The sequence below is a fragment of the Alligator mississippiensis genome, chromosome 14 (assembly GCF_030867095.1).
Source record: "Alligator mississippiensis isolate rAllMis1 chromosome 14, rAllMis1, whole genome shotgun sequence".
NCBI classification, from domain to species: Eukaryota; Metazoa; Chordata; order Crocodylia; family Alligatoridae; genus Alligator; species Alligator mississippiensis.
In genome coordinates, this window is record NC_081837.1 from 30,375,371 (window position 1) to 30,396,230 (window position 20,860).

General features: G+C 44.5%; 1 protein-coding gene across 7 annotated transcripts in view; it reads left to right on the forward strand.

The window, feature by feature from the left end:
* Positions 1-20,860, forward strand: part of PPP1R12B (protein phosphatase 1 regulatory subunit 12B) — a 181,880-nt gene that overhangs the window by 148,651 nt on the left and 12,369 nt on the right. For all 7 annotated transcript variants that reach the window (XM_059717218.1, XM_059717219.1, XM_019492481.2 and 4 more), the window contains 5 exons: positions 5,105-5,121; positions 6,144-6,291; positions 9,902-10,006; positions 11,314-11,367; positions 12,676-12,726. In XM_059717218.1, the coding sequence (XP_059573201.1) occupies positions 5,105-5,121; positions 6,144-6,291; positions 9,902-10,006; positions 11,314-11,367; positions 12,676-12,726 (375 nt within the window). The remainder of the gene's footprint in view (positions 1-5,104; positions 5,122-6,143; positions 6,292-9,901; positions 10,007-11,313; positions 11,368-12,675; positions 12,727-20,860) is intronic.

Below are 20,860 nucleotides of genomic sequence, written 5' to 3' on the forward strand. Positions count from 1 at the left end.
GCTGTAATGTTAAGTTCAGACTTCTCTTTCCAAATCCAGCCTTTATACAGTTGCTTGTGGAAAGTTTGGTCTTGTTCCAGCTTGAACTTAATTATCTTCTGTCTCATTATGTATCACTGTAACTGCAACATAAATCTGCTGAGGGATTTCAAACCTTGGGAAAGATGTAGGCTTTTTGTGAAGTGCTACAGTCTAGAGCACAAATAGGAAATGTAGTGATGCCTTTTGAGTTATAAACTTTAGAATATACTAAATTCATTTAAGACAGAGCCATACATTTCATATATGCTGCCGTCCCCTAGTTGGCTGTTTTTCTTCAGGTCTGAGATGTCTGTTTAGCTGATGGGGTTGCCTAAACAGGGGTTGGCAAACTTTTGCTGCCAGAGGCAGCAGCTTACAACCTGGCCCCTGCCATAGGCCGCACACATCCAGCCCCCTGGAGAGCTCAAAGCTGCCTGAGCTAACTTGACTCAACTCGCTGTAGGCTGCAGATGAAGATACTGGAGAGTGGGTAGGTGGCTTGGCACAGCTCTGCCACTAACTGTCCTGTGCTGCCCCAGGCTGGGTTAGACTTACCTAGACTGGATCTAACCTTTTTGTGGGCTAGATCTGGCCTGAGGGCCACAGGCTGTAGACTCCTGACCTATAGGAATCTTTCAATAAAGAAAACTGAGACCTGCCCCAGGGAATTCCACATGATGCTCATGGAAGCAATATGTAGAGAGTAGAGCGTAGACTGGACTTTGTCTCTTTCTTTCTGTCATTTTCGTAGTCATTTTTAAGCATTCTTTTTTTTTTAATATCCTTCTTTTACGTGTATATGTATCCAATCCTTTGAGCATCTCGAAAAAATGTTTTGAAGAAACCCATTTTGCCTTTTCTGTGGTGAAAGCAGGTTTTCTCACATTAACATCATAGGCTTGTGAATCTCCTTCCTTTACTACTGTATTTTCTTTCATACCACTTGCCCCTGAATAAGATGTACCTTGTTTTTGAAAGGTGGAATGAAGAAAAAAAAAACTTTTCCTTGAAAGTACCAGTAAGCATGGTGTTTCCACAGGGGAAAATGTAGGCAGCTGCAGTGGGGGAATGCAAAAAACTGTGGCTGCTGTGGTAACCCCCACTAGCTGTAAGAAGCCCTTCTGTCTGAGTCAAAATAGCTAGCCCTTCTAACCTTCTCAAGCTGAGTTGGGTGGGCAGCTAGCAGTACCAGCCAATCCTAGCCAGCAGCACTTGTGGAGTCAACTGAGGGCACACCTGGCTCAAATAGAGGGGCTAAGCAGTTGAGCTCCAACAGGATCAAGCCCTCCATTGACCTGGCAGGTGCTCTTGGCTCTCCCCTCCCCCCAGCTCAGCTTGAAAAGAGAAGAGAGGCCAAGGAATTTGGCTTAGTCAGTGGTACCAGCCACCATATCAGGTGAGGAACCAATCCTACTGGAGTCAGACTGCCAGGCTTCTCTGTGCCAGCCAGCTAGCCCTCAGCAAATTCGGTAGGCACCTCTGACTGCCCACCTGGCTCAGAGGGACCAGAGAGTATACCTTCCTCATGACTGAGGCTTCTTCCCCCAGCACTTCCCTGTTTAAGCTCTGCACTCCTATTTCCAGCAGCTATTTGGGGGGCAAAAAAGATGCATGTTGTATTGAATAAATGCAGTGCTCCCCACTGCACCCCCCCACCCTTGCACTCTCTTCTGTGCCTATGAAGAGGCCTCTACAACAAAACTCAAATTCTGCTTTTGAGGATTTTGAGTACTGTGGAGTCATGTTGCATATCATTTTTGCTGCTACCATTTGACTTCTGCACTTGTATATAATGGAGAACCTTCCAACCCACAGAACTCTTACTAACAAACATGGCTTACCACAGGTAACCTCTGTCAAGTTATAGTGCCAAGCAAAACCATCCTTTAATTTATTTTGTGCTTAAGTTGGCTGAGGTTGTCTTTGGCTTGAGTGCAAGTGGGTTGTAACAAACGTAGCACTAAGAATAGAACTCAGCTAGTTTGGAGGTTGGTTGAAATTGTAGGGGAAAGGAGGCACAATGTATTCTGCACCAGGAATTCCCAACCTTGCCCCCAGTGTAGAACCTCCACCCCATTCATGAACCTCCTGCACCTCTTAGAGCTTTGCATTCACACCTGGCTTCTGAAAAGTGAGAATCTTTCTGCTCCCAGGAGAAGTGATAGCTATTTGTGGATTTCCAGAGTTTTAATACATACCCTGCAGATGTGAAGAGGACTCTATTATTCTTTGTTATTCACGTGACTCACTGGACATTTCTTCCACCAGAGCTAGAAGGCATGCATTGATTTAGAAATGAGTATACAAACCAATTAGTGTGAAACAAAAGAAGATGAGACAACCAAACCTTTGTGAATTATTCCATTTATGATGTCCCTGTGGGTCAGATTTTTGGGTTCTGCAAAAATTAACTAGCAGTCTTCAGAAATAGCTGCTTTAGGTTTGCAGTTACAGAGAGGTAAAATCTTTTCATAGATTCATAGATGTTAGGGGCTGGAAAATAGCTCACAAGATCATTGGGTCCAGCCCCCCTGCACTTGGGCAGAAAAGACTGCTGGGGTCAGATTACCCCAGCAAAGTGAGCATCAAGATGCTTTTTGAAGATCACCAGGATGGGTGATTGTACCATCTCTGGGGCAGGGAGTCTGTTCCAGACCCTCAGCACTTGACTTGTAAATACGTTTTTCTTTATGTCCAATCTGAAGTGATCTGCAATCAGTTTGTGCCCATTATTTCTTGTCTTCCCCTGGGGGACCTAGGTGAACAGATGTTCCCCCAGGCCCTGATGTATGCCGCTAATATACTTATAGGCTGCAATTAAGTCACCTCTGAGTCTTCTCCAGGTTGAACAGTCCCAAGTCTTTCAGCCTCTCCTCGTATGACCTGCTGTCTCTTAACCTTTGTAGGGGAAGAATTCAAGTCCGTCTAATGTGAACTAGATTAGAGGAAATACTAAATATGTGCAACTGACCTAGAACTTCCTCTGCTCTAAGTGATTACAGTGGGATACCTGCTACAGACATAGTGTACTTACTCTAATCCCAAATAAGTGTACTTGCTCTAATCCCCACCTAGGATGGCTATAGGTCCTGTTTTATATCGGACCATCCTTTTATTTTTTTTTTTAAACTCTTTATCCCCTGTCTATTTCTAAATGAGGAATGGACTGCAAGAATTCTGTATTTTAGTTCATTGGTGGAAATACATGTCAGTCATTTGTCCTTGCAATTCTATTGGCTGTGTCTAGAGGTAGAGCGGTACACAGCCAGGAAGAACAGGGTTCCAAGCCAACCAGGGAGGGAGGGAGGGAGTTGGTCTTTTTGTAATGGTCCCACCCCTTACTGCTGATTGGCCAAGGGTCATGGTGGTTCCACTGCTCATTGCTGATTGGTTGAGGAGGTGGCAGCCCCACCCCTCACCGCTGATTGGCCATAGGAGCCAGTAACTGCCCCCCCCCCCCACCAAGGGGATTCAAAGCAACCTCTGCTTAGTGCTCTTAACTGGTTCCAGAAAAAACAAGTGTTAAGTGAAACACTGCAAAGTGAAATCCATTTGCCCATAGGAATGACTGTAAATATAGGTAATTGGTTGGCGCCACTTCTCACTGCTGCCGCCTCTCCCCACCCCATGTGCTGGGTGCCCTGCTCTGGGCATGGGCCCCTGCCGGTCCTGGCCCCAGGCCCTGCACTCTTGCTGCCCCACCCTGGGTGCAGGACCCACAGGCTCCGCACTCCTCCCCATCTCCAATGCTTCGACTGGTGAACTCAGGTGGTGGAGCATCCCACAGGAGCAGGGTGGATATTTGCAGCCGGCTGGGAGCAGGGCGGGGTTTGCAGCGTCCCCACTACGTGCCTGGCCAGCTGTAAACCCCACCCCGCTCCTGGCTGGCTCTACTGCCCCACCAGTCTGTATTCACCAGCCGTGCCTGACTTCTTCCCACCCCCCATGCTCATGCCCACGCCCCCACTCACTGCCACTCGCCACACTTGCTGCTGCTGCCGCCACCACTGCTTCTCCCTACCTTCCTGCCAAAACTTGCTGATTCCACTGAGCACTATAGCAAAACTTGCTGAGCGCCCAGTGAAACCAGGTATCAATTTTAAATGAGTGCTATAGAGAAATAGCACGAATCAAAACGCGTTAAACAGGGGCTGCCTGTATCCTTTATTTTGGGAATGCATAAGTAGCCATCCTAGCTTCACCTCTGCCCTGCCCTGCCCTGCCCTGTGCCTCCCCCCACCCCCTACTCTTAACTGCAGCTCCAGCCCAGGACACGGAGCATATGCTGGCTCCTGCCCAGCAGCAGTGGTGGCAGCTCCAGTTTCAGCTCCAGCTCCATCACAATCCTAGGGCTGCTGCCATTACAGCTGCCACAGCCTGTCTGGGTAGAGGCTGTGTGTTCTGTGTCTTGGGCCAGAGCTGGAGCTGGAGCTGCAACGGAGGGTAAGCAGCAGTGGAGGGAAAGGGGCAGGCAGGTGGGGAGGAGTGGCAGGGGGAAAATAGTGTACGAGGCAACACGGAGACATGCTGTGGGGCGGGGGTGGACAGGCAGCAGGGTATGAGGTACAGGAAGAAAGAGGCAGCAGTCAGGCTGCTTGACTCCCTCACTCCCTACCTCCCTACTGCTGCTTTCTTTGCTGCAACGATGTGGAGGACAAATTCACAAATTTTCCATGTATAGAATCGAATTATGGGGGGTTGTCCTAAATTCAGAGTAGTCTTGGATCCTGGTCTGTATTTTATATGCACTGTCATTAGGCTTCGGTTTCCCCTTGGCATCAGCCACAAAACATTGCAATTCGTTTTTAAATTACAATTTGACCAAACTTGTCTGTTAACGTTCACCTTATCTAGAAAGGAATGAAATCTAAAGTGTTTCAGTGAAGCCAAAGAGATCAAGAGGTTATGGACAAAGATCAGGAAGTTACTATTTGTGTATGTGATAGCTAAATGGGCCTCTGGCCACTTGATTTCAAGATTGAAAATTACTCCTAAATGCTATTACTGCAGTGTTTCACTTGAAATGTTAATTCTGCTAATTGCTAATCCTGTTTTTCCCCTTTTGTTTTCCTTCTTCCTTTAGCATGAAAGACTTTCCAGGTAAGAGTTTTCCCTTACATACTTTCTAATTAATATGTATAAACAAGATGCATGTATGTTGCCTCCTGGTTTCACAGTACATAAAATGAGTAGCATAAACTGCTTATTGGTTGATTTGATTGATAGGCCATCTTCCTCCTCCCTCTCCCTGCCCCTACCCCCTCCAAGGCTCAGAGTGGCTTACATTAAAAGCCAAAATACCTTATGAAAACAGAGTAAGATATGAAAAAAGATAGTATAGCAAAACAAGTTCACATGCACACAATATCCAAAAGTTCAAAACCAATCCACCCCACTCACTTCTGCTTCCCTGCCTCTAACCTAAATCAGTGTCTTCCTCCTTCTTTCCCTCCCACCCCCCAAACCCAGCCTGACTCGACTCAGCTCAGGCTTCCCAGGTCCCACTCATTACCTCCATAAAAAACAAATTTGGAGGTGCACCTTAGACCAAACCTTGATTCCAAAGCAGGTTGCCCAGGGTAAGGTTCTTGCCTCAAGTGAACTTGCAAGTCACTTTTATTCCCCTGAAGTCCCTGATTATTCAATTTATTTAAGGGAAAGAAACCATTTCTTTCCCTGTTACTGGTCTGTTTGTTTGGTAGTCCTTCCAGATCATGTGTGTATGTGTGAGAGGTCACCCAGTGGAGGATGCCTAGATCCCCATTAGCTGGGCCAGTGGGGAAACCACCCTATCATCCGGACAGAACCATAACTTCAAGGAAAAGATTGGAAGCAGGTGCTGCCCTGGAGAGGCTGAGCCCAATTACCACTGCTCTGAGTTTTTGTAAAAATTAGGTGGCCAGTTGGCCTTCATCAGTCAGAGATTCCTCATGTGAACTTCATTTTAAACTGTTTGCTTTGAGAGACCCTGAATACTATCAGCAACACTTGAATAATGATTTCTTTGAGCTGTCTGGCAGGTATTTTTCCAGAAGGCTTGAGCCCTGACCAGTCACGTTCATACTGACAGCATTTCAAGTGTTCTCAAACTGTTCTTTAAGTGTCAGCCCTTATGTGTTTAGGTTGGAATTGGCAGGTACGAACCCTACCACCAGTGACTCCTACAGCGATCGTGCCTCCAGCCGCTCCAGTGCCTACACCCGGAGAGAGAACCGGTTGGCCTCTCTCAGTGCCAGAACAGAGGACGAAAGTAACAGGGACTATAAAAAGGTAGGGCTGCTTTAGGTGTGCTGTTTTACACTACAACTGCCTATTCCAGTTGTAGCCTTCTGTCAGAAACCTGGGTTTTAACAAGAGGAGCTGAGAAGGAACAAAAAAGGACAAATGTTTTCAGCAATGGCCTATTCAACAGCCCTCTGTTTGCAAGGGGATCCTGCTTTAAGCTGAGCTTGTAAAGAGCTTCTTTCTCTTGAATTCACTCTGTACTAGAATCGTGGAAAGCTTGTTCAAAGTGCATCACTCCGCTGTTCTTTACAGCCCTGAAGAAGGAGTAAGAGAATCAAGGAAAGCTGTGAAAGTGAAATATGTAGGAATGGAGGGTTAGGGATGCAAACAGACTGAAAATGTGCTCTGGCCTGAATGAGTTTGGTTTTTTTTAAAGACGTGTGTATGTGTGTACTTCATCTATACTTCTCAAATGGCAGACACTGCTGTTTAACATGCAGCTATTGCCTTTTGGGCAAGGCTTGCTTGGCGTTATCACTTGATAATATTTGCTTAGTGTTTGTAACCAGTTGATTTTCATGATGTACCTCATCTGTTTTGAATTTGCATGAGTATGAAACCTAAGCTGTTTTTAAGGGGAGGAGCAGACATGGGAAATGTAGATGAAGAACAGCACTACATAAGAAAAGATGTCCTTGCAAGTCACAGTGCCCTCTTCAATTTACATTTTTCCCATGTTTGATTTAATCCTTGAAAAAATTAATATTAAAGGATAAAATGAGTCTTAATATGCTCCCAGATTGCACACATGCATAGAAGAGCAGCAAAACTATATGAAAGGTAAATGGATAGAATTATCTTAATTTCCCTACGGGTTTACTACTGAGAGGTACTTCATCCTAGTTTTATAAATATGCAGCTGTATAGGAGAAATCCATCCAGGTTTTTAATGGGAATGTCCTAAAGAGCCAGTCGATATTCAGGACTCATAGTATTCCAGCACTGTTTGCCTAAATGCAGTTGCCATGTCTCTCTGAAACAGAAAACCTCAGTGGATTTAGGAATTGAATGGGAGGGCCATTTTTTTTTCTCTCTCTGGTGGTAGCAACAGCAGAGCAAGCCCACCTGGTCTGGTGTACCCTGTACAAGCTACCCATTGCTAAGAAGACTTGTGACCTCCCATGGTAGCTGCTGCATGGGGCCCTGGCCATAGGCACTTTTGTCTGCCACTTAGACCCAGCGGCATTGGTGGCCTGTCCTTTCTGAAGGAGGAGGACACTCTTTTCCATGCCTTCTTGGACTGCCTCTGCCTGCTGCTGCTCTTTGCTGCACTCAGCATCCTCTTTGGCATGCTAGACATGAACTTCTCTAAGACTGTGTGCATCTTTATCCTGTACCAAGTATCCAAGAGGAGCATGATCTGCCTGACCAACTTCCTTTCTTGTTAGGCCAGGCCAAGATGGCGACTCTGAAAAGCTTCAGAAACTTGTTTACAGGGACCAGCTTTGATGATGCCCCCCAACTCTTGCACTTCTTGGTCTAGGCACATGTTACCTTTTGAATTTGGACTCTTCATCTTGCAACCAAATGTGAAGCAGTTTGCATAATACTGACTGTCGAGGGGGGCCTCTGTGAGGTGGAAGATGGATAGCTGGTTCTACATGTGTAACCCAATGAGAGGCCTTGGGGAGAGGGTTTCAATGTCTGGTGACATGGGTTTTTATTTTTGGGGGGGTATTTTTGGTTTTTGGTTTATTTTTGCTGACAGGTATTTGAGGCTTGGCCCCTGGCAGGGCCCACAATTTGCATTTTCACAATTTGCATTTCCACAATTTGTTTCTAATACTTGTATAATAAAGGTTTAACAAGTCAAAATTCTCTTCTTGCTCTGGCTCTCCTCTCTGTCACGGTCTCAGTCTCTCCCCCAGAAGCCTCATTGCTTCTTTGGTCTGGTTGCACACTGTCAAGCTGACTCACCTCTTAAACTCAGCCTGGTCTATCTAGCTCTTGGCCAAAGCCCCAGCTGACCAGCTGGGCCTGCACTCTGTCCCCTTGGCTGAAGTGAAAACTTCCCTCCCTGCATGTTGCCCTAGAAGACTTGTTGTCCTAAAAGACCATCTCAGTGCATGACAAACCCTCCCCGATGTTGCCCAGAAGACCATCTCAGCACATGACAAGTCCTCTTCAGTGACGGCTTGCTCTATCACTGTCTGTTTCTCTGGCTGTGCACAGGTGAACCCAGCATTCTGCTGTCCCTCCCTGTGCCCAGCAAGAACAGTGAAGGGATCTGCCTTGAGATCTTATCTGAGAAGACACTGTACACATGGGCAGTCAAAGTACATCAGGCCCGTGTCCTCACAGCCTGCCCTGATGTGACTTGGAGGCAGCACCTACTGACAGTAATACCAAAGCAAACCTCCCAAGCCTGAGGCACCCTGTACAAGTTGCCCATTGCTAAGAGAACTGGTGACTTCCAGTGGTAGCTGCTGCTTGGGGCCTTGGCCATGGACACTTACGTTCACCACTTAAACCTGGCAGCATTGGTGGCCTGCTCTTTCTGTAAGGAGGAAGTGGAAGAGATGCTCTTCTGTGCCTTCCTGGACTGCCCCCACCTGCTGCCACTCTTTGCTGCCTTCAGCATCCTCTTTGGCACACTGGACTTGAACTTATATGAGACTGTACATCATCTTTATCCCATACCAAGTAGCCAAGAGGAGCATGATCTGCCTGGCCAACTTCCTGCTGGGCAAGGACAAGATGGTGACTCTGAAAAGCTTCAGAAACTTGCTTACGGGGGCCGTCCCTCCAACTCTTCCACCTCCTGGTCCAGACGCATGCTATCATTTGAATTTGGACTCTTCATCTTGCAACCAACTTGAAGCATTTTGCATCGTGCTGGCCCTCGAGAGGACCCTCTGAAAGATGGAAGATGGACATCCATGAGAGGCCTGGGGGAGAGGTTCCAACCTCTGGTGACATGGTATTTTTGTCACCGACAAGTGTTTTTCATGTGGGACCTTTGGGAATTCCACACACTTTGCACTTTCACTATTTGTTTTTAATATTTGTGTAATAAAACGTAAAAAACATCAAAAGTCTCTCTCTCTCTCTCTCTCTGTCCCTCCCTACCTTCTGTCTCTGTCTGTTTCTCCCCTCTGTCTCCTTTGACTCTCTGCCCTTTTTCTCCTCTTTTGAAATGAAAGTGTACATGCTCAGTTAGGTTATATTGGGTGAACTCAATAGTTACAGCTTTAGGTATGTTCAGTGAGCTCACTGAAATGGTCTGTTGAAACTATGTATTTTACTATGGTGAGTAGGTTACTTGATGTAAAATTGTTCCCTTTCATTTGTCCATTGGCTGTGGCTTTAAAACTGCAACATTTGTGAAGGATTTTTCAGTGTGATCATCTCCTTTAAGGAGCCATGAGCAGAGAAACTGAGCCCCTTTGTCCCTCTTCAGAATATACTGGATTGCTTGCAGGAGTTGGTCCCTAGCCCTAAATAATGATAGCTGCAGGTTTTAAAGCAACATGTATATTTGTCTGTGTGTATACATGCACAAACATATGGCCTGAAGCTGTGACTGTTAGACTGAGGCTCATGTCGTAATTCTAGAGCAGTCTCATTGACTCATATATCTTGTTTCCTGCTTCAGCTCTATGAAAGTGCCCTGTCTGAAAACCAGAAGTTGAAATCAAAACTGCAGGAAGCCCAGTTGGAGCTGGCTGATATCAAATCAAAACTGGAAAAAGCAACCCAGGTAAGGAGAAAAGAAGCCCAAGGAATGGTGAGATAAAGATGGAGGAATGGGTATCAGCTCATGAATCTGAGGGAAGAGCCAGTGTACTTTCTGTAAAGGAACATAGTACTTTGCTGTCATACGGTTTGGATTCTGTAGAAAGATGTAGTAGAAGGGCAAAGTATGATTGTGTCTAGATTAGTTACTATGTCAAACCTGTCTGTGGAGCACCCCCAGGGCCCTGAGTTTCTACCCATTGTCCCACTGCTTGTCCGAAGGATCAGACTGAGTTTGCTCTGGGATAACTCCTTATCTCTGCAAGCCACAGCTCAACTGCCCTTATGCTGGACCTGCTGCAGAAAGGGAATCTCTGCCAGCTCTAGGTGGCCTCCCCTTTGGGTTGGGAAAGAAATTTTAGGTGCCCCTTTCCCTAGAATGGGGGACTGTCACTTACCCAGAGGTAAGATTTGCTCTCTCCACAGGCAGCTATTAAGGAGACAGAGCAACAAAAGGATTTATTATGTAGGACAAAAGAATTATATAAGCAAAATTAACCATACATTTACAGACAGAAAAACAAGACAACTAACCTCTTGTCTGGCTATACCCTAGCTCTCCTGAGAGGTCTGCCACTATCACCAGAAGTCAGGCTTCCTGCTGGTTGTGCCAGCTCTGGCTGCTGAGGCTTTGGACCCTTCTCCACCTAAGGGGGGTGCACAGGAGGAAAGAATCCAAGGACCCATGACTATGATAACTTAAAAAAAACAACCCCCCCCCAGTCCATCAGTCTTATTGTGATTGCTCGTGAATCACCAGACTCCTCCAGAAATGTCTGGTCTCCTAGAGGCAGCTGGAATTCTTCTGGCTGATGGGCCATTTCTCTCAGATGCCTTCTCTATAGAGGATTTAGTTTCTTCATTATTGGAAGACCGTGCCTTGGGTGCCCAACTCAGTAACATCTCCTGCCGGATCTGGGAGTGGCAATTGTCCTTAAGTATGCATGCCATAGTCCCTTGGCTAAATCATGTCCAAAATTATAAAGATATGCATAGACAGCATAACATCTATACAGTGATAAAAGCAGTGTAAATGGATACAGCATAATGCAGGCTTTCCAACAAGACCACACCTGCCATATCAGTACAACAAAACCCAAGAAAATGTCTATGGCAGCCCATGTGCCCCCGGGGTAGAGCTTGTGACAAACTGTTGTGTCAAGACATCTTTCTTTCCAGGCAAGTGGGTATGGAGACTCTCCATGTTCCCCTCTTGCTTTCTCCTATGCTTGCTGCTCTATTTTAATAAGTTTCTATTTTTAACTTAAATAGCAGAAACAGGAAAAAACCTCTGACCGATCGAGTATGATGGAGATGGAGAAAAGGGTACGTATCTACTTTTTTCTCAATCCTATTCTCTGATTCCTAAGCCTCTGAGGATGTATTCTATTGTTTTCTGGAAAGAAAGTATTTAATTAAATATTTCACAACTGCTCCAGGAAGCTGAATTTGTAGCAATATTTGAGTTTTGATCTTTTTGGCTTCCCAAACGATGTAAAACCATAGTGCAGTTTCTTTTACCTTGTCACAAGATGCTGCAGAGCCACAAATCTCTTTTTGTGGTGCTGAAGGGTTATTGGCTCATTGTGCAATTGTTTCCATATCCTCCTAGTTAACAAAAAAAACTATCTCAGCAAAAAATCCTTTCCAGTCAAGTTAGTATTGCCTTATTATACCTTGAAATATGAACCTGTAAGCTCTTCCTTTCTGAGCAGTCAAATTCATTGTAGCAGATCAGACTTGAATTGCAAGTCTTGTCTAAATTGTAACCTTTAAACCTTTTCTTTAAACTGTTTCATAAATTAGATTTTGTGAGCTTCTGCTGCTTGTGAGAACTGTATGTTTAAATCCAGTTCCAGAAGTAAAAAACCTGAATTACTTGCATTAAAACACATGCCAGAGTCTGTCACCTCTCTTTCAAAGAAGATCTCATTTAGGCACACTTAAGTTTGGTCAGTAACAAAATTTGATTTCTCCTTGGCCTGCAGCTTGTCCCATCAGATTTGTCCTGTGAGGAGGGTGAGCCTTGAATCACGGGTTTGGAAAGAACCTCAAAGGTCATCCAACCCACTGCCTCCTCCCAACACCCTCACAGATGCTAAATGGACAGTCCTTTGCTATCCCAGATCTCTTCTCACAAACCTCTGATGGAGATTTCACCGCATCCTTAACCAGCATGTCCCATTTCCTATTATTTGTATAGTTAGGATGTTATGATTTCTTTTTTCTCTCTGACATGCAATCTAAGCTTAGTTAATAATAGGTTAAGATTTCTTTAGTAAATATGTAGATACAGCAAGTAGTGGTGTGAGAAAGCTCAAGTCAGCTCTTCAGAAAGAAGCCTTAAAAAATTGTGTTCATCCCATGGTGCAAGTTAATTCAAGAAGTATAGTCTTCTGGCTCCCTGAAGTCCCCCTGTGACTTCAGTTGTACATACTGCATGTCAGTTTAACAGCTGACACATTCTATCCCAGTGATGCCATTTATTTATGCCATTTATAAAATGTATTTGAATGCTTTCCTATGAGTGTCTATAGAAATATAAAGTACTATTTTCCTTCAGAGAAAAAAAAGGTTTTTTCCTTTAACCTGTTGCATGATCATTGGTATTTTTTTTTAATGGTTTCTAAACAGGAGAAGCGAGCCCTTGAGCGGAGACTCTCTGAAATGGAGGAGGAGGTGAAGGTATGGAAGAATTTGCTCCCTTTGTTTATTCCCTTTTGTGCTTTTTGTTAATGAATATAAGAGTTGCCGTGCAATAAAGGCATACTAATGCTGCATATTGCATTGGAGGAGGCGCACAGATGACTTTCTATGTGTGTCCCTTTAAGCTATCATGTTATATTAATGTCCCATGTTCTCAGAACATGGGACATTAATAACTGCTAAATTATTGCTCAGTTGATTCTTTTACATATGGGCACTCTGCTGTTTTGATCCCATAACATTAAAGGCTAACCCCGAGTACTTCTGAAACTAAGCTCTTGTGGTATCAGAGGTGAGCTTTTGTGTGTTGATCCCGTGTTCTCTGATGCAGTAATGCAGGCTAAAGTTAGGCCCTTGATGTTTTGCCCTTTGGTCCAGAAAGTCACAGGACTTTCTCAGAGAGGTGTGTATGCTTTTTTTTGCCAAGCCAGAATCAGCAGCTGGGAGGGGAGAAGGGGGAGAGAATTTACAATGACATCATTTCTGCCCTTTCTTCCTAAAGCAAGTTGCTAGAAAGCTGTTTCAATGAGTCTTCCTAGAATAGAATTGCAGAAAGAGAATTTTGTTCTCTCTCATCCCACTTGGCAGCTACAAGGATGCTCAGCAGCATGTGCCCTGTCAGAACTGGAGGTTTCCTCCTACACCCACTCATTTGTTCTGCTACTTCTGTTTTCAGTCAATAACTTTGAAGGACAGTTATCCCCACATTGTCATGGCTCAGAAGGCTGTGAGTGCTGATCTGTCGGGTACCACTGCTGAGTCAGCTGGGGAGGCAGCATGTTGTGCTGCCTTTGCTAACCTAACACTTTAAACTGATTTTTGCAGTGCTACCTCATCTTATGCAAACACTAATGCTCATGTTTGCAAAATGCACCTCTTTGTTCCCTCTCCACATGGGTTCTTTCCTATTGAATGCCATCCAAGTGGGACTTAGTTTTATCACTTTAAATGGAAAAAGGGATTCTCTATTTTGGGGCTGAGAGCTGCTGACCCTATAACCTAGCACAGCAATGACGAAAGCTATTTCCTGCTTTCCTGTAGAGGGTTCCAATTTTGTGAGTCTGTTGAAATTAAGCTTCGCAGCTTTACTGAGCATAATTAGCCGTGAAGTGTTTTACAACTGCTTAGGCTGAAACTAACATGCCTTTTTCCTTTACCCTCTGAAGGTAGGGGTTGGGAGTTATGGTGCTAGCGGCAGGGAAGATAAGTGTGCCAAAGATGCCACATTAGAACACTGTCACATCTGCACGTTGACAAAAAGTCAGACACCCCAATAAGGAGCATGGATGTGTAGTGTAAGCACTAAAACAGAATAGGTCAAATGTGGAACCCCCAATTTAAGTATTCATTCCAGATAAATCATCTGTTCTGGGTGGACTTCATTCACTCTGAAAGAGGGGTTATCAAAGTGTGACCCACAGGCCAAATGGGATCCACAAGCCCCTTGGATGTGGCCCATTGCCCAGGACTGTCCCTTTTGAAGTAGCTCAACTTTGGGAACCCTTGATCTAAAAGATCTTCAAATATTAATCTGTTGAAAAATAAAACATACACACTTATGAACTGGAATGAGAATGGAGGGGGAAAGAATGGATGTGCTTATTAAAAATGCTATATATATTCAGCATAATAATGAAGATTTCATGCTAAAGAAACCATTTGTGTTTATTGTTTTGTTCTGTTTGATTAACTGCTTTCCTGTAATTTTACAGCAACAGTGTTGGCATTACAAATGTGTTCATTTTTTCTTTAGGAAAAAGCAGGTCTTTAGCAACTTGGAGCGTATTAGGGCCAACTAAACCCATAAACAGGAAAATTCACACCCTGTATTGGGCCTGCCAGTTTTGTGTGCTTTAGCGCATCTGCTGTTGACATTTAGGCTTTACAACAACTGTTTTAACCATTCCAAGCTTCACGTCTGCTCCTCCCTGGAAAACCAGTTGGTGACCTTGTGTTAACAGAACACATAAATGCTGACTCTGAAAGGATCTTTACTGTGGTACCATTGTGCTTCAACTTGTTATTCATAAGGAAACTTCTTAAGAATGCTGTCAGCACTTAGATGAGCTGTAGCATATTTCTTTGCTGTCAGCCACTTATTAAAAGAAGGTTTAAAATGCTGAGCTAGACATTTTTAAATAAGGCAATGTTTGCAAGCACTTGAGACTTAGCAAGGCTATTTGATACCAGCGTAATATTTTGCCTTAAAGGGAGAGAATCAGTGCTTACTGACCTTGGAAATTGTTTGTGATACAAAAAGTATGTTGTTATGACCTACATGACTGTGTCTCACTGCTGCCAACTCCTGTAACTCCATTTCTTTGCTAGTCCTGTGCACTCCCACCATTTTAGCCTACTGAACTCAGACTGTGCAAAATCATAAAGAATAAGGGGTGTATAGTCCTCCCTCCTGCTCTTGCATCAGATAGACCAACCCCAAGCACAGTGACTTGAAAAGACTTCACCCCCTTGCAACAGACTCCTTAGGGATGTAAGGGCTGAGATGGTAGTTAGACAAACTGCCTGGGATATATGATGGAAAGCTTTTTTTTTCCTCCCATTCTTTGCTTAGGATCATTGGATTTTCCTTCTCTGTTTCAGAGGATTAACCTGATGCTAATGACATACCTCCCCCATCCCCTGCCAAAAAAATAAGGGGTGGGGGATGACATTAAAAAGAAAAAAAGTGTGCAAAGAATTGTACATATATACTTCCTCTTGCTGCAATGGCAGAGTAATATGAAATTTTACTCACTAAAGCTTAAGACAGAGCTGAGCTCGTTGAGGGTCCAGGAACCTGCTTAGTAAACAAAGAAAAATTGTGTTTTTAGAACGAATTTAGTACAAAACTCCTTTGTTATCCCAATCTCTTTTTACACAAGATAGCATAATTTCCATTACATTCATTTGAAGCTGTCCATAATCTGCAGCAGAAGTGAGCATCCACATCTGATGCAGATGTGTGTGCCTTGGCCCCTTTTAAACTGCAGAGCAATATATTTTTCCCACTTATGTAGGCACCAGGTACTGTATATTCAGGGAAGGAACAGCTGGGTGGAGATATCTGCTGTCGTGAAGCCATGTGTTATGCAGACAATAGGCCAGGGATTCACAAAACTGGGATGCTGCCAGGTGTGAGGAAATAAGTGAGGTGTGAGGACATAAGCAGATAAATTTAGCTGATAAACCAAACTCATGCTTGTCCCTGCCTGGATTTCCTCCCACCCCTACTGCTCATCCCCCATGTAAGGAGGTGTAAGCACTTTAATATATAAATTGGTTTTTGAAATTGAGTGCACTCACATCACAAAAGTTATGGAGGGGTGCCTTGAATCCAAAAAGTTGAAGAACCACTTCAATAAGTAATTGCGAAAGTCTTACCTAGGATCTGGCATTTAGTGCAGGCCTGGGTTTCTAGTTGTTACCAGGCTTTTAATTTTTTTATTTATGGGGTTTTTTTGAGCATGGTTATTTGGAAAGCTGTCAGCTCTGAATGTGCACACATCTCCCTGTAGTCCATCCTAGTTGGCTGCAGCCTGCCTGAGGCCTTGGTTCTGTATGTGTATTGGAACTGGAACATTGACATTAAAGTAAATGCAAGTCTCTCTCTTTCAGATCTGTGCCTTTCCATTTCATTTATGTTCTCTTTCTGTCATCAGCAGGATCTCACTGTTGTGTGATGACAGTGTCGCAATACCTTAACCCAAGATTGTACAAGGGACAGGGACACTGCTGTTCTCTTAGCATCCTAGCAGTATGCAAGCATGTCCATTAGGGGTGTGTGAAGCGGGCCCTATTCGATTCGGATTTGGCCCAAATCAGGGACAGTATTCAATTTGTTGATTCGGATCACTGTCCCTGATCCGATTCGACTGAATCTGAACCTAAAGATTCGATGTTGATTCGGACATAGACACAGCTTTAAAAGTTTTTTCTACATACCTTGAGGTAGCAGGCACGACTCGTGAGCGCTGCAATGTTGGGGCAGATGGAGTGTCCCACATGAGTGTGGGGGGGCCCTCCACATGCTCGGCAGTGAACCCAGAAGTGGACTGGAAGTACTTCCGGATCTGCCAGGGAGCATACTGGGGGACCCCCCTCCGCACTTCCCCAGCTTGGCTATCAGCTGTAGGGGGACCTCGGGTGCCCCCCTCCAGGCCCAGGAGGCACCAGTCATCGAGCCAGGGGGGCCCCCCGGCAGACCTGGAAGCAGACCGAAAGTGCTTCTGGTCCAGTTCTGGGTCTGCTGCCAAGTGTGCTGGGGAGCTCCCTGTGCTTCTGTGGGACGCTCCATGTGCCCCAGCATCGCAGCACTCACAAGGTGCCTTGCAGCACTGCTACCTAGAGGTATGTAGAAAAAACATTTCAGGCTGTCTCTATGTCCAAATCGTTTTGGAGTGTTTCGATTCGATTCAGAGAGATTAAAGGGTTCTCTGACTCTATTCGGATTTGGAGATTCGGCTACTGAATCTCTGCCGAATCAAGTTGGGCCGAAGCTTCGCACAGCCCTAATGTGCATGTACCAACACTTGTCAGTTTAGATAATTTTTGACAGGGTTCTGATACAACCTAGCAAATGAGTGTGAATGCTCATAATAAAGTGCCATCTTAGCCTGAATGGATGAGGAACTGACTATGACACACTTCCTAAAATAGGATATTACCTCCTTGGGATTTCAACATGGTTTTTTTCCAGTTCTGTAGCATGCGTTCACGGGTGTGTTTTAAAGGCCATTGTTCAACTTCTGATATTCATGCATAAGCTATGCTTGTTCACATACTAGCTGTCTGCTAATCCTTTGCAAATCCCACTAATTTTCTCCTTGCACCAAATGCAGAAATTACATGGAAAGTATAAATTACTCAGATTTGGCCCCTGGTATCTGAAGTTCACTGATGCATGCAGTTAAGTGTGCTGGTGGATATTAAAGAAGGTTAAGCAACAGTAGCTGCTTTGCAGGTTGTAATAAACAAATACATGAAGCTTGAAGGCAGGGATTTCTTAGGGTGATATAGTTCTTTTATTGGACCAACTATGTAGTTGGGATAGTTAGACAAGCTTTTGAATGCAAGACATTCTTCATTCTTCTTGCAGCTGTTCCCCTCCCTGCTTACCCCTTGCTCAGCATCCTTGCCCTTTCCTTCTTGATAGAGTAATGTGCTGACCTCTTGTAATGTATTTCTTGGACTTGGTAGTAGTGGCTAATCTCTAAAAGAGGCTCTGGTTCTTAGTCATATTTTGCCACTGGAACTTGGGGTGGAAAAAAACCCCAACACACGCTGCTTTTGTGCTGTCATAAGAATGCCATCCCTGTATGAATAATGGCTGATATTCAGCTAACGCAGAAACGCTCAGACCTAACCTGGCAACCAGTGTTAACCAGCAAGCTTGAAGCCATTGTCATTTATCTGTTCTCCAGCACTGTTTAGGATTGTCTTGCAAGATTTAGGATTAAATGTCTTTGTTCCCTTACTTGCACCAAAGGAATTTATTTAGCAGCTTCATTGTATTTAGCATTGAATTAAGGCATGGGGATCCAAAGTGCAATTTGCTATAGTTATCCGCATATTTAATGCAAAGGGGCAGCCCTCTGCCCGTAAAACTCTCTACATGCAGTGCTCCCTCCTTGTCTTCATTTTATGCAAGTGTAATCCTTCAGCACTTGAGAGGTTTGCAAATGCAGCTTCTTTCTGGAAAAAGGCTAGCTGCTCCCACTAATAGAGCTTCCTTCAGTGGCTCATGCTACTTAAATTCATTTGTATTAGCTTTCCAGTGGATGCTTTCCATTCATGGCCCCATGTCATCATGCACTTGCATAGGGAGGGATATTAGGTTGTTCAAATTTGTAGGAAGAATAGAGGCTTTTTAAGCTGCCTTGACCACAGGCTGGGATTCTTCACTCTAGAATTCAAGACCTGTTCTTGCAGCTGTTCCTCACCCTGCTTACCCCATGCTCATAATCCTCGCCCTTTCTTTCATGATAGAGAAATGCACCAACCGCATGTAATGCATTTCTTGGGCCTGGTAGTAGTAACTAGTCTCTAAAAGAGACTCTGGTTCTTAGTCCCTTCTTGCCACTGGAATTTAGCAAAAAAACCCAGGACATGCTGCTTTTGTGCAAAATGCGTTTGACGAGCTTTAGTTAAAATGTCCCCGCCACCTTTTTGAAACACAGGGACGCTGAGTACGTGATGTGGAGGCTGCTAGGGTACGCTAATTAGCAGGCTTAGCGGTAATTAGCTCACATCAGAGCAGAGGTCCATCATGTGTATAGGTGCCCTATGTGTATGCTTGTTTTCATTCATGCAGGAAAAGCAAAAACACTTTCTTTTTTCAAAAGTCATAATCTGAGTATCATTCAGGGTGTATGTGTGCATGTCTATGTGCGTGTGCACATCTGTGCGTGTTTTGGCTCTTGCTGTTTTCCTTTGCTTTCTCTGCTGTCCTTCACTGTGCTGTATTTTTCTGTAGCAGCCATAACTGTTTTAATCTCATTTTAAGGCATATGTGGTTTTCTTTTGTCAGCTGAGGATGCCTTGTTTCTGTACACCTGCTGCTTGGGGTGTACTCTAAAGCAGCAGCATTCAGGTATAAATACAGAAGTGACTGGTTCACTGGGAATTGGATGGCTTAAAGCGGTGAGATTTATCTTGAGGCCCAAATTTAGCTTGCATGACTGAGAACATTTGCGTTATTATCTTTTGGGACTGGCACAGCCAACACACCAGTATGATTGGAGATGGCCAATTATGTAAGCAGAAGCTGCTATAATTCAGGGCAGCGGTGATAAGGAACGTAGAGGGTGTGCTGGAAGAACTGCAAGTGCTGTATGTATTGGCATAGGGCAGCAGGATAGGAATGCAGCCAGGTGCCCAGGCAGCTGCCACACACAGGGACACTGCTGATTTCCATGGTATTTTTGCTCTTGTGGCTTGGGGCAGCTGTCCCTTTTGCCCCACCCTATTTAATACCGGAGGTGTATGGATAGGTTCTTGGGTAGAGTGAGCCAGTGATACAGAGTTTAAAGCAACATAAACTATGTACAGGTTTTAAATTTGCTTTGTTAGTCAAGATAGCGCTGCGCTGTGGAAGGGAAAGGACTTTGAAGTTTTTAAGGCCATAAAAAATTGTGTTTTCAATAGTAACTCTTTACACATTCTTTTTTATGCACAGCAGCTTTAGTTTGGTTGGGAGGTCATGTAAAGAGGAAGAGTTGCCAGGATTTTTAGTTGCCCTGGGGCTGCTTTCAAAGCCAGAGTCCCTGTGGGCAATGAGTCATTGATGTTAATTCTCACAATAAATCATAAGGAAAGTTCTAGGGCCGGAGAGAGGGATACCATATGTGGCTTGCAAGGACAGTAAACTGGCATGCAGCCTGCAAGAGAACATTGCTCCGGTGCTGGGAGGTGACCTTTGTTAGACTGATTAATATGGCTGCTGGAGTGGGTTCAGCCCCTAACAGATTGGATGGCGCCTGAGGTCTCTTCTTATATTTCAGTGTTGTCGAATTCTCTGTGTGTATTTCTGCTTCTCTCCATTTTGTTATCACTGTTGTTTTTTTTAAATTGCTTGTGAATTAAATTCACATTTCTGCGTCCTTTTATATACTTGGTCTGTTCTGTCTCTGTCCATCCCATGTTACTCTTTGCAGAATCTCCATCAACTCAAACAGATTCAAACTCTGAGGGAGATGAATGAGCAGCTGCTGGCTGAAAACAGGGCCTTGACCCGGGTCGTAGCCAGGCTCTCTGCATCCACCAGTCCCCCAGAATCAGAGGAGCTATAGCTTCTTTCGCCTCCTCCTTCCACTCTTCCAGGCAGGTCTTTGCTTGTATTGTCTGAGCTGCCCTTGAGCCCCTTTGCTCCACTTTAAGTGTCTGCTAAGGCTTGTGGCTTAAAGCATAGCATGTGGCAAGGGGGGCGGCTAAAGGATTCCCCAAACCCTGTTTGAATGCAAGGATTTAACTCAGCACTTGGATTATCTGGTCTTTGATTTGCTTTGCTTTGCTTTAGAACTGCTGGCCTCATCACTTGAACTGCTTACATTCCTAGGGATGAGTTTTCCTTGTGTGGGCTTGGAAACCGAGAACACCATCCTCTGTAAATAAGAGA